General features: G+C 38.1%; 1 protein-coding gene across 1 annotated transcript in view; it reads left to right on the forward strand.

Annotated features, from left to right (window-relative positions):
- The first annotated feature begins 664 nt into the window (after positions 1-664).
- Positions 665-12789, forward strand: part of ANO2 (anoctamin 2) — a 91193-nt gene continuing 79068 nt past the window's right edge. Inside the window, exons 1-3 of the mRNA XM_053463573.1 lie at positions 665-827; positions 3794-3969; positions 6420-6881. Coding sequence (XP_053319548.1) covers positions 665-827; positions 3794-3969; positions 6420-6881 — 801 coding nt within the window. The remainder of the gene's footprint in view (positions 828-3793; positions 3970-6419; positions 6882-12789) is intronic.

The raw sequence follows: 12789 nt of genomic DNA on the forward strand, positions 1-12789 counted from the left end.
TTAGCGCTTGGATTAAAGCGACTTTCTACAAGACACTAGAAAAGAAGGTTTTTTTCTAGTATGTAAATTGACAAATGAATTAATACTTTTAAAAATAAGTGAACAGATTTTAAGAACAGATTAATATTGCCCTAACAGTTTCAAACAAGCAGGTGATAACAAGGTACGCCTTTTAATATTTAATGTTGCCAGAATGCGTCTTCATATAGCAAGTGTAACTCGAGATTTAAAAAAAAAAAACAGACCTATAAAAAGCTTAACTCCCCATACAGTATTACAGAAGAGTTCCTGTGTCTTAACAAAGAACATTGTTCGCTGTTTAACAATACTCAAGCCTTCAGCCAGTACAACCAAATCTTACTTGGTTATTGGATTTCTCATCTATGGAATTTTTCGGTTTCATTCCTCTTTTGTATATTTTGACAGATGGGATGGCTTCAAAGGTGATGTCTGACCTACAGAAAATGTCTGGATTTTCTTTTGTGGCCGAGCCATTGGAAAATTGACTATTATTTACATTCTGAATTTATTTTTTTTTTTTTTTAACTGTTGTTTGTGATTTTTTTTATTTTTTTGAATGAATATTTTTGTTATTATTCCATCCCGTTGATTACGTTGCCAGAAGGTCTGGTTAATTAGTTCCACTCACTGGATTCACGCTGGGATGGAATTAGCAGCCACCACCATTCGCAAATTAAGACAGGTTCGAAGCAGAAGCAGATTGTACACTGTGGCAACACAACCTCATCATCCTATTAGCACCGTCTCAACAGCCTGCAAGCAAATCCCTGTCTGCAATATGGAAGCTCCCCCTGCGCAGCTAACCGGTGAGTTTATCATTCTGACTTTATTGATTCATGTTTTTCCTGGAGATATATAGGGTTGAGGGACCTGAATTTTCAAAACAATACAGTAACCGTTGATTGCGGTGTTCTTCCTCAATGGAATTGTGTAGCAAGTACAAAGAAACAACACAAACAAAGACTAATTTACTGCAATAAGTCAAGACTGCTGCATCTCAAGTGTGTTATGTGAGTCCGTAACTTGTTGAGCGATCTCAGATATTTATCGCCTTTAAATTACGCACAGCTCTTATGATATTTTCTTGAATCAAGGGTCTTAGTAAGGCTGGTGCCGAGGTCAATGACTGACTACAGTTATATTTAACACAATATAATCTCTGCTTTGTTACAGCTAACATGGTACATTGATAATTATGAATAGGGACTGCTGCCGTATTACATTCCAACCAGGCAGAGGAATTTATCCATAAGCATTTCTTTGAAACGGAAAAAAAATTATTTGTTATTATTCACGAAAAAGACAAGTTGGGTTTTAACTGCAGGATTTGATATTTATAAAGTTATTTTTATGTACTAACACGGTATATGTTGAGGGATATAGGGTTTTCTCTAGCAGGTGGTTTATCAAAGAGAGTTTCTTTCATAATTAATGTACTTGGATAATTGTTGCTATGTTCACAAAGCAGTGGGGGATAATGTTCTTGTTAGCATCTACTGATGTCAGGTCTTGGAGGAAAGATGTTAGCGTTACTATTCAGATAGCAATATACGTTTTCACCGACAGTAAGATTCAAGGGATAATATTTACATTTGTAAAGTAAACTAAGCCAAAATAATATATGTATAAAATATGTATAAAATATATAATACTATGTGAAGAGAAACATGTTCCACTAATCATTTTTTTGGATAATTTTAAAATTAAATCCGATGCTACTGTCTAAGTAACAAATATTTATAATGTATTACATTATATTTGTATTTTGACCACTCAACTTATTTTTAAGTATTGCCTTACATCTACGATAAAACCCATGGTTGATTTATCAACCCAAGTAGATATTCGTGTAAACTACTGTATAGGTTATGTTTATTGGGAAAACTGAATTCAGATCATTTGGATAGAACTCACTGGAATGACATTTCCCGCAGTTCCTACTGAGTTTAGTCCTTCTTAATGTCAAACTTTACTGAACCCATCATATCGCATGGCTCTGTTTGTTGAAGCGACAGAGTTTTGGCCAAGTTCTGGTGAAGCTTGGCTGAGATGAACCCAAAGCTGGAATAACACTCCACTTGAGCTGTATGCAAGTAACCAAATCAATATTCTCCAGCCATGTACCATTACACTCAAATTACAATATAGGAGCCCTACAGTGAGGATACATGTCCTTGTGGCACTTGATGTGGCACTGGAATGTCAGCCTACTATGCCAGGACTTCTCAACTGTAGCCTCCATAGTCTTGTACTGTAATCCTGTGTGGTTGGCCAAAAGTTTTACGTTGGTGGCCAGATATTAATAATAGTTTCTTAGTGACTCTTGATTGACTTGGTTATGCCATTATTGCAATTGTAGGTAGCCAATGATTTGTGTATCCACTGCAGCCTATCACAAATACATATTTATTGAGCACAGATATGGATGAGCCAACATAGAGGGAGAGAGCCCAGAAAAATAATGGCAACTCATCCAAAGTCGAAAGAAGAAAAATAACTTCTGAGTTGTTCTGGTGTGTTCTCCACTTCTAATGAAGAGCTGGGTCAAGCCAAATGTTAGGCTCAAGCTCATGTCACCTCACTGTGTTCTAATTGAGCACTTAAATATCTTAGTATTTATCTTACTATTATTGCCATTTACAGAGAACTAGAAGATCTCATAGCACATTGTAGTGGATACATAATTATTGAGTATGGAGGTCCCAACTAAAGTTATTGATTATTCTAAATATTATTGCTCTAACCTTTTAAAACAAAAATCATTTATATCATAAAAAACAAGTAGACATCATTAGGTGTCCTGTTCTAGCTGTTGCTTTTGTATATAAATTCAGATCATTAAAATTGGAAATGATCTAAAATTAAAACTTGATTATTAAGATAATTACATTCATGTTCAGATGAAGCCCTGTCAAACCTTAGACTTAAGTCTGGTTTCATCTTCTTATTGATGGGGTACACAATGTTATCAACCTTTGCAGTAGTGTATTCCAGAATAGCCCCAAAGTGAGTAAAATTGAATGGAGGGGCCACATGATGAGGGGGAGCACAAGTCTCCCTCTTCACTGTGGGTCACATGAGGGGGGTTCTGGGCAATCGCTTCCCCAGACAGGGTTTATAGATGTGGGCTGGGGGGAGCCTGGACTTTCTGAACAGTTATCTGGGTAGCTTTCCCTTCCCCATGGTTTTGGTATGCCTAGTGTTTTGCTTTATGATGCTAGTATGATGTAAAGGTTGACCAACCGCAGGTGTGGTTGGACTCAAGCCTGAGCTTGGCTGTGCTTCTGGATGACAGCAGGTGAAGAAAGTGGTTTTATATGGATGATTGGGTGAAGACAGTGGTTTAAGTCTCCATATGAGTTTAATTTCATATTCACAATATTCATGATAGATGAAGTATCATTTTTGTTCAATGTAAAGAATATTGTTATAAGTATCACGGTGCAGATAAGTTTGATGGTTCCCACTGTGGACACATTCACCCACAGCTGAGGATAATATAATAAGGTATATTTGAACTTAGTACTAACATCTCTCTTAAAGTCAGTGGTGGGTGATTCGAAGTAGACATCTTGTTCCACAGGCACCTGTCTCCCACAAGCATTGCCAAATACATCATAAACACATCCTAAAAGTATATATATATATATATATACAAACTCTGGTAAGGTAGTTTGTTAAAGTGATAACAAGTCACAGAAGTAATACAAAATAATATCAAAATTATAACTTCATTATATTTTAATAACAATAATATTGTATTTGATTTCAGATATCCCTCAAGTGCAAAATGGACAACAGCAAAGGACAACAACAGGAGGTGCATGTACCGCACAGAAATCAAAATATCTCACAGTCACCCAGTATCTCCCCACCCCGTATCCCCATCAAGGAAACATCAACGGGGCATTCGATTCTTCCTGTTGCCTTGACGGACGTAATAACTCAGTAAGTGACGTTGGTTGACATCAACTTCTAGCTACAAATACTTATAGGGTTATGTATAAAAAAAGTGATTTTGGTCCCTTTTGATGCCCTTTTCACTCTAGGAACCAGAAAGAAACACCTATCAGAGATTTGGGACAAATGCTTCCCCTCGGCAAACCTTCATCCAGGGCTATCCTTTATATATTTCAATACGGCCCACTAGCCTAAGGTCCCACGGTCAGCAGGGTCCAGCACCCCCTCATCCCTTTGCTTGTTTCTGTGAGGATGTATCTTACACGAAAGCAAGATTTTATTGTATTCTTGCATTTGAGTAGTGTCTATTTTGTGAGTCTTGGAACTCGAGTTTGCACTCATTTAGGGTGATTCTAGAATGCGGTTTACGATTTATTAATAAAGTTGGATTGTTGAAAGAAATGGCGCATATTGTTAGCTTCCACGAGTAGCATTATGTAGAGTTATGTATAGTGTGTAGCTTGGTTCAGAACATGTATTTATATATAACGTTTACCGTGTTCAGTGTGTCAAAGCCTGCATAAAGTTTTATTCACTGAAGTCTGTCATTTATTTTGGTAGACGGCACACTGTAAGCCACAAGATTCACCTCAATCTTAATATAGACAAACATATCACATTAAGACTGTAAACTGCTGTCGTTCTGCGACAGTGTTATGTCTAAAACTGTTTCCTGTGCAAAGTTTGCAAAGTGGCTTTATCACCATAGCAACCAATGGAAAGGTCTAATAAGCACGGTCCAGTTCGGGTACTGCGCAAGCAAAAGAGTCCCCCAGTGAATACGTTATATTCTACGACAACCACAAAGTGTGGGTTCCACAAATTCCCTGGCTCCTCAGGGCTGTCGGCAGCTACGGGGGAAATATTTGCACACAGGCACAATGCACGCAAGCTCTTATCAAAAAGAAAATGTACAAATCCCTAAAGGGAAGGTAGAAAAAAATAAATTCAAGTCTAAAACCCAGCTTTAACCACTTTTTCCTCTCCTCAACTCTCTGTGGTCCATCACAATAGAAATCTCATTTCAGGTGTTATGTTTCCAGATGAATTACCCAGAAATAAATTAGCGCCGGAGAACAGCAGATGTGTTGCAATTACTGAAGCTTTGATGTCAACCATCTTTGCGTGTATTTTTGACTTAAATTCCTCCTGTTTTGTTTGAACGTAGGCTTACGAATCAGGTAAATAGTTAGGTGCCATGTTTCTCTAACACAATAATTACTTTCAAGGTAAGAGGTACTTTACTCCCTCCCTATAGTCCCCTGAGAATCCAGTTGCTTCATGTTCTTAATGTTTCTATGGAGACCTCTTTTGCTGGGAAGATTAGGTACCAAGGTAATGACAGAACAGCGCCCAGATTTACCTTCAAGTGATAAACAGGAAAGGATGTTCCACTGATCGGTTATACAACTCATCCTACCTGAAACCTGGGCATTTACTGTCGCCATCGTCCATAACAATACCTGAAACGAAAAGGGATCTTGTTTCGCATCGCAATGGATTCTGTTTCAAGGGCCCTATGTCTTTCAAAGCCAAGAGGATGACATCCGCCAAGCTCCTCGTTGATTTGTTTTGGCCATTCTTTCTTTTACGATAGGGTGGGAGGGGATACTTTTATATTGAATTTCAAAAATGGACCAAGGGAATCTGCAAGGGCTTCCAGTAAGTAAAAGGATGACATGTAGAAGTGTCCACAGCTAGTCAGATCACATTACATGCTAAGTTCTATCAATCCACACATAGCAATTTAAGAACATGCTAACATAAATGGTGTTTTAACCTAAATGTTTTACATAATTAATTATTGCTGACAATGTCAATAGAATTGTTATGTTCAATGGTAAATGTAACCTTTTTATCCATTTTTGTTTATAAGCTGTTATCAAGTACCAGCTAATCTTACTGGGTTTAGTAACATATGCTTGGAACTTGTTTTTTTATCTACTTGACAGTCTTGGACAGCATTGTCTAACGTCTGTTTTTGACACGATGCAAATGTTCCTATGGATTTTCCTGGCAGGTTGGTGGCCATAGGACACCTCTTAAGGGTCACATGAAGGCCAATGGACCTTCAGTTTGACAATAATATAGAAGCACACCAATGTGCACAATACAAAGTTATTGGGTTGGTTTTCCAGTTTATAAATTATAATATGTTTTATAATTGTTACTTTAAGATCCAAATACAGCCTCACCATATCTCTCTAAAAGTTATTTCCTGTATATCTAGGTCTTTAATTTCCTATAGTATATTCTACGTTTTCTAGTGTGTCCTCTTCTATTGCAGCCCATATTGTTATCAAGATAATAGTTTAGATTTTTTTGTAATGTTTGTTTATTGGCTTGTGCTAATGTTACCCAGGTAATATTCTGGATGAATTTTATGTTTGTGTCTTCTACTCCCCTGGGACTCACTCATTGCTTCACACGCATTGCAGGTTATTAACAATTATGTGGATGGAAACCAGGCCATCAAGCAGACTGCTATGCATTTTGGGGATGGTAAGAGGAAGGTGGACTATGTACTCGCCTATCATTATCGACACCGCTCTTCCCAACAAAATGGATCTCCTGAAGCTCACAGACCACCAGCAGTTATTATTTCCAATGGGAATTCAGTCACTCCAGAGGAAATAGGGAAATCACCGCCTGAGCAACCCCTGCCAGGAGAATTACAGCACCAACACCAGAAACTGAAAGACCAGAGTCATCAAAAGCCACCGGAACAAGATCACCCACCCTCTGGTAACGGTAATGGAAATCAGTCGTGTCATCCGCAGGAGGTCATAGTGGTGGAGATGAGCCACCAGGATGCTCTTGAAGAAGAGAAAAGGTGTCAGAGGGATGAATTTGAACACAACCTTATCGAAGCTGGTTTGGAGTTGGAAAAAGACCCTGAGGTTAGTCTTTCAGAAATATATTCCATGTTTTCTTGATGAATGACTCATTGGTGATATGTAAATTCCATTATCATCAGACTATAACCATCGGACTTACTGAGATTTGGCCTCCAAAAGTTGTTCTATGTTGAAGAGTAATTTTAATGTTTATGAGCGGTTTCATTGTGAGACAAAGCAAGATTAGTGGATTACAGTGGAACATGTTGAAGTGTTTGAGATTTTAACACAAGATATTTTCAATTAAAAAGGGGCATCCTAACTGATGGGACTCAAGCTGTGCCTTAGTTTGGGTTATGTCTGTAGACATAAGCGGAGGGATTTATGAGTGATGAGAAGTTGGCAAGAAATAGTCTCCAGGGGTAAAGCTTTATACCGTTCTGGAGAGTATCAAGTTCCATGGGATTTGAAGTCTCCACAGAACAAAAATTGGCAGGATAATAGATACCCTGTCTCCGCCGTGTTCTCTCTGTGTGTTTGATTAGTTTGTTTTGCAAAAGAAAACTTCTGTTGTTTGCAAGTTTGTGATCAATGTCGAAGTCACGTATAATCTCTAAACTTCCTTTATTAGCAGAGGAGACCAAGATTAATGGCTCCAATATTTGCTGGACTGCGTCTTCCAAAATTATGAGATATGATTTAGGAAAAAACTCTCTGCGACACAAGAAACTCTTTGTTATATCTGACAGGGACAGGGGGGCCTTGCAGTAACCATCTTAATTTCACGGTAATGTTATAAGTTGAATTAAAAGTACTTGGCGAACATTTTAGAGCGAGTTCAGGGGAGGGCTACCAATATGGCGAACGGTTTTCTGGATAAAAATGATCAGGAAAGACTAAAGGAGCTCAGCATGTGCGGCTTGGAGGAAAGAAGAAAGAGAGGAGATAAGACTAAAAAAGTACAGGAGGGAGGTTTACGTCAAAAGAGCAGAAAGGTTAGAATATGAGGTCATAATTTAAAACTAGAAGATCAAAGGTTTAGATGTAATGTAAGGACATTTTACTTTACTGAGGGGGTAGTAGATAAATAGAACAGCCTCTCATCAGAAGTGGTAGACGATAATACAGTAAGAGAATTTAACCCCTTAAGGACAATGGGCGGTCCCTAAACCCTAAACAATGCATATTGAGCCCGTACATGTACGGGCTTTGTCATTAAGGGGTTAAAGTTTAGGAAAGGCTTCAGGGTCAACACCAATGCCTTTTTGTATCAATCACTATAATATTTGAAGCGTCTCGAATTTGGTTGATGACATCAAACAAATATATCGCATCTGTCTATATTATGAACAATATGTTCTGGATTCATAGATAAGAATTAAAACCGACTTAGAACGTTCATATTTCTGATTAGCTGTTATAATTTTCAATAAAGTGTGAAGGCAAACTCTCACATTATAAAAAGAAAGATATTCTTTGTAATTTATAAGAGAGAATTTTTCTTTGCTTGTAAAAATCCCTCTTTTTCTTACTAACTGATTTACTTCCATTACCTGTATTTTGTTGGCATTAATGACGGTTCTTTGTTCATCCGTTCAGTATCACAATGTCTGATTCTCATTAAGTTCATTGATACTAAACCGCATAATCTTTAACATTAATGATGAAGCTCTTGCTCTGTTCTATTATTTGCCAGAGTCGTTGACATCGGTCTAATTAATCCAAAGGCTAATGGCGTCTACCTTTACCTGCTCTAAGCCAGGCTTATAGCCATCTGCTAACTCTTTGGAGATTTGTCATTTTTTCCCTTTAAATATTATTTACATGGTAGGATTTTTTTTAATAACTCATATGTATGATATAAATGGACTAAATGGACTACTTTCAAGTAGCTCTGTCAAAAATGTTCATTTTACTAAAGACTGTATATACTAAATTGTTGATTCTATGACATATTAAATACAAGGAAGGCCTAAATACAAAATCATAAAAGAAGCAAATAAAGATACAGTCAGGGTTTGTATTCACTACCTAATTTCCTTATTATGTCAGATGTTTATATGCAGAATTGCAGTAAAACACACGTTGAGTTGAATTAGTAGCCCAAAACGTTTAAAACAGGGCCACTTAGGGGACCATTGATCCCATGACCTCATTGCCAGTCCTCTCCAATTGGAGAGGTGCATTTCTCCCTGCTTTGGTGTGGTGGGACAAAGTAGGGCAGGTCTGGACATGCTATCTGGCCCACCTGACATATGACATATGCTCCGGCAGATAGCACCCCATACGTACCCGATGTGCTACCCTGCAGTGTGTGTGTGCCCGCTGGCAAGATACAGCCTCATGTACATAATTTTGTGGCCCCTGGCCTTAAAGTCACCCCTTTAGGTTGGCCATGTGTCAGGGAGTGGGGGGCTAATAATCAGCTGTAATATCTTTATCCTCTTGGACAGACCAGAGTGTTCCACGGTATGTTTAATGAAATGGTCAGCTGTCCGGCAGACTCCCAGCTTAATGAATAAACTCCAAACAAGTCTGTTTGAAAAAGTCAAAATGGACTTTTCCTATCATGAAAACAGCATGGTAGGAAAGCCAATACTCTAAATACAGCGTAAAAATATAAAAGCAGGGACATGTTTGAGCGCAGTCCCATTTTTTGAATGAAGAATGACACATTTGATTTTAGTACGTATATTGCTAATTACTAATTAATACTATTAATTACCTCTGGTATTCAGAATGATGGTATTCATGTATATTAATATTTAATAATAAATTTTAAGTAGTATACAATGTTCAGACTTGTTTCACAGAACAACATTGAAAACTACCGTGAATTAAAAAAATTATAATTTCACGCTGTTATCTACTTTAAGCAGGAGTAATTATAAAGAACCATTTTACTATTTTTTTGAAGGGTGGTTGCTTTCAATTTGAAAAGTTTAGTATTTGAGCCAACGTGGTCTTGCCTGTGATTTTTTTTGTATTTATGGCTTTACATTTTATAACAGTCTTGTTCTCTTGGAAGTGCTGTTCCATTTAGTTAAAGCATTATTTCACTCTCTAGTATGTTAAACAAATTATTCACAAACTTTAACACTTTCAGTACCCAGAGGACGTACCTGTACGTCCTTAAAACTTGTGCCAAGAAGCCTATTAGGACGTACAGGTACGTCCTGACTTTGTTGTAGTGGCAGGGACATCCTAATTCCTGTGCAAGAGGATGAATCTTTGCAGCTCAGGTTGTCAATTTATACATTTATAAATTCTATTAATTGCACCTTATTAATAGAACCCCAAATGGTACAAAATTGTGCAAAAAAATACCAAGGACCAACACAAAATTATTATAAAATATAGCTTGGAGGAAAGAAGAAAGAGAGGACATGTGATAGAAAATGCTAAGGAAAGTTTACTTTACTGAGAGTATGGATCAGAGGAGGTAGAGGCTAATACAGTCAGGGAATTTAAACACGCATGGCAAAGGTATTCTGAATTGAAAGTGAGTGTGTATGTGTGTTAGCATGAGTGCAAATACATAAGTGTATGTGTTAGCATGAGTGTATTTGTATACATGTATATTAGCATGAGTTGATTTGGGAAGGAAGGAGTATATATTTATGTTAGTGTGTGTGTGTGTGTGTTACCATGAGTGTGTAAGCGTGTGTTAGAGGGAGTGTGTGTTAGCATGAACGTGACTGTGTGTGTGGTGTGTTTACATGAGTACATTAGTGTGTATGTGTGTGTTTAATTACATGTTAGTGCAAAAGTGTGTAAGTATGTGTGCCAATGTGTATATTAGTTACTGGAGGGGGCCAAGGGGCAGACTGGACCACTTTCTTTTACCTGCCCTCGGGGCAGAAAGTGCCAGCCCTCCCCTAAAGGCAAAATGGCATTAAAGATACAATTACATAAACGGTACCTCATAAGTGCAGCTTTGTAAACGGCTTTGTTTGGCCCGGTACGCAATCTTTCACTTCAAAAGAGTTGAATTTGTTAAATTAGTCCCTGCGGGATTTGTAGCTGCATGTTTTAAAAGAAACAGTACATTTAAAAAAAATGTATTAAAATTCTTCATATTATCTAAATCTTGACCAACATTATAAAAAAAAACCCCTAACAATTAAGGGCTTAATTCCTACATTATGTTGTATTTAATGGAGAATTACTTTATAATGGTTACCTGTATTTGTTATGAGTGCTGGCTGTTATAGGTATTTATCGGCGTATAACACGCACTTTTTTTACCTAAAATATGATCGCAGATAAATCCTAGAGCTGCACAATCTTCCCCTGCACAGCTCTCTCGCGCGCCCTCTCTGATGCTGGGAGCCGGGTGATGAAGTCACTCCGGCCACGGCATCAGCACAAAAAGTAAAATGCTGAAAGATAAAGAGGACCCATACCAGATCTCCCAAACGGTAGGGAGTAATATATAAAATGAATGTGTGTGTGTGTCTGAGTGTGTGTGTGTCTGAGTGTGTGTGTGTCTCTGAGTGTGTGTGTGTCTGAGTGTGTTTGTGTGTGTGTGTCTAAGTGTGTGTCTGGCTGCGTGTGTGTCTGAGTGTGTGTGGCTTAGTGTGTGTGTGTGTCTGAGTGTGGGTGTGTGTGTCTGAGTGTCTGAGTTTGTGTGTGTCTTACTGTGTGTGTGTCTGAATGTGTGTGTCTGAGTGTGTGTGTGTCTTACTGTGTGTGTGTCTGAGTGTGTGTGTCTTAGTGTGTGTGTCTTAGTGTGTGTGTATCTGAGTGTCTGTGTGTCTGAGTGTGTGTCTGGCTGCGTGTGTGTCTGAGTGTGTGTGTCTTAGTGTGTGTGTGTGTGTCTGAGTGTGTGTGCGTGTCTGAGTATGTCTGAGTGTGTGTGTGTGTCTGAGTGTGTATGTGTCTGAGTGTGTGTGTCTGAGTGTGTGTGTGTGTTACTGTGTGTGTGTGTCTGAGTGTGTGTGTGTGTCTTACTGTGTGTGTGTCTGAGTGTGTGTGTCTTAGTGTGTGTGTGTCTTAGTGTGTGTGTCTGAGTGTGTGTCTTACTGTGTGTGTGTCTTACTGTGTGGGTGTCTGAGTGTGTGTGTGTCTTACTGTGTGTGTGTCTTAGTGTGTGTGTCTGAGTGTGTGTCTTACTGTGTGTGTGTCTTACTGTGTGGGTGTCTGAGTGTGTGTGTGTCTTACTGTGTGTGTGTCTTAGTGTGTGTGTCTGAGTGTGTGTCTTACTGTGTGTGTGTCTTACTGTGTGTGTGTCTGAGAGTGTGTGTGTCTTACTGTGTGTGTGTCTGAGAGTGTGTGTGTCTGAGAGTGTGTGTGTCTTACTGTGTGTGTGTCTGAGTGTGTGTGTGTCTTACTGTGTGTGTGTCTGAGTGTGTGTGGTTTCCCAGATAGCAGTGATTCTGATGAAGTTTTTTTTGTTCAAAGAGGTGCTTTTTCTTTCATATTTGCCTTATACGTGGCATAAATGTTATAATAAATGTTATAATGTAATAAATATTATTCCAACATTAAGTTCATAGCTTCCAAGTTTAAATTTATTTTTTCTTACTCAAATTTCCTTGTTAAAATGGGGTTGCGTGTTATACACCAGTGCGTGTTATACGCCGATAAATACCGTATATAACATTTAAAATGGAGTATATCCAATTTCCCCTAGTACCAAATTTAACACATTCATAACTAAACGCATCATTATCAATATCATTTCTAGCACTGTTTGAACACAACTTGTTTTAATCACGTAAAAGTATTTAACCTTAGCAACAAATGGGAAAATTATAGATCTGCTAAAGTTTTTTTGTCTAACACACTGGAGACTACAATTAAAGTTGAAAAACACCATCTTTAAACAAAAAAAACACATGTTCAATGATGTCATTAGACGGCCACCAGCCTTAAAGTTCCGAGCACAGCCCTGTTGACCTAATGTCATTCTACTATTGCCATAACCTTCTGAAGGTGTGTAAGAAAGGCTGCGTACATATCTGGTGCT

The sequence above is a fragment of the Spea bombifrons genome, chromosome 4 (genome assembly GCF_027358695.1).
Source record: "Spea bombifrons isolate aSpeBom1 chromosome 4, aSpeBom1.2.pri, whole genome shotgun sequence".
NCBI classification, from domain to species: domain Eukaryota; kingdom Metazoa; phylum Chordata; class Amphibia; order Anura; family Pelobatidae; genus Spea; species Spea bombifrons.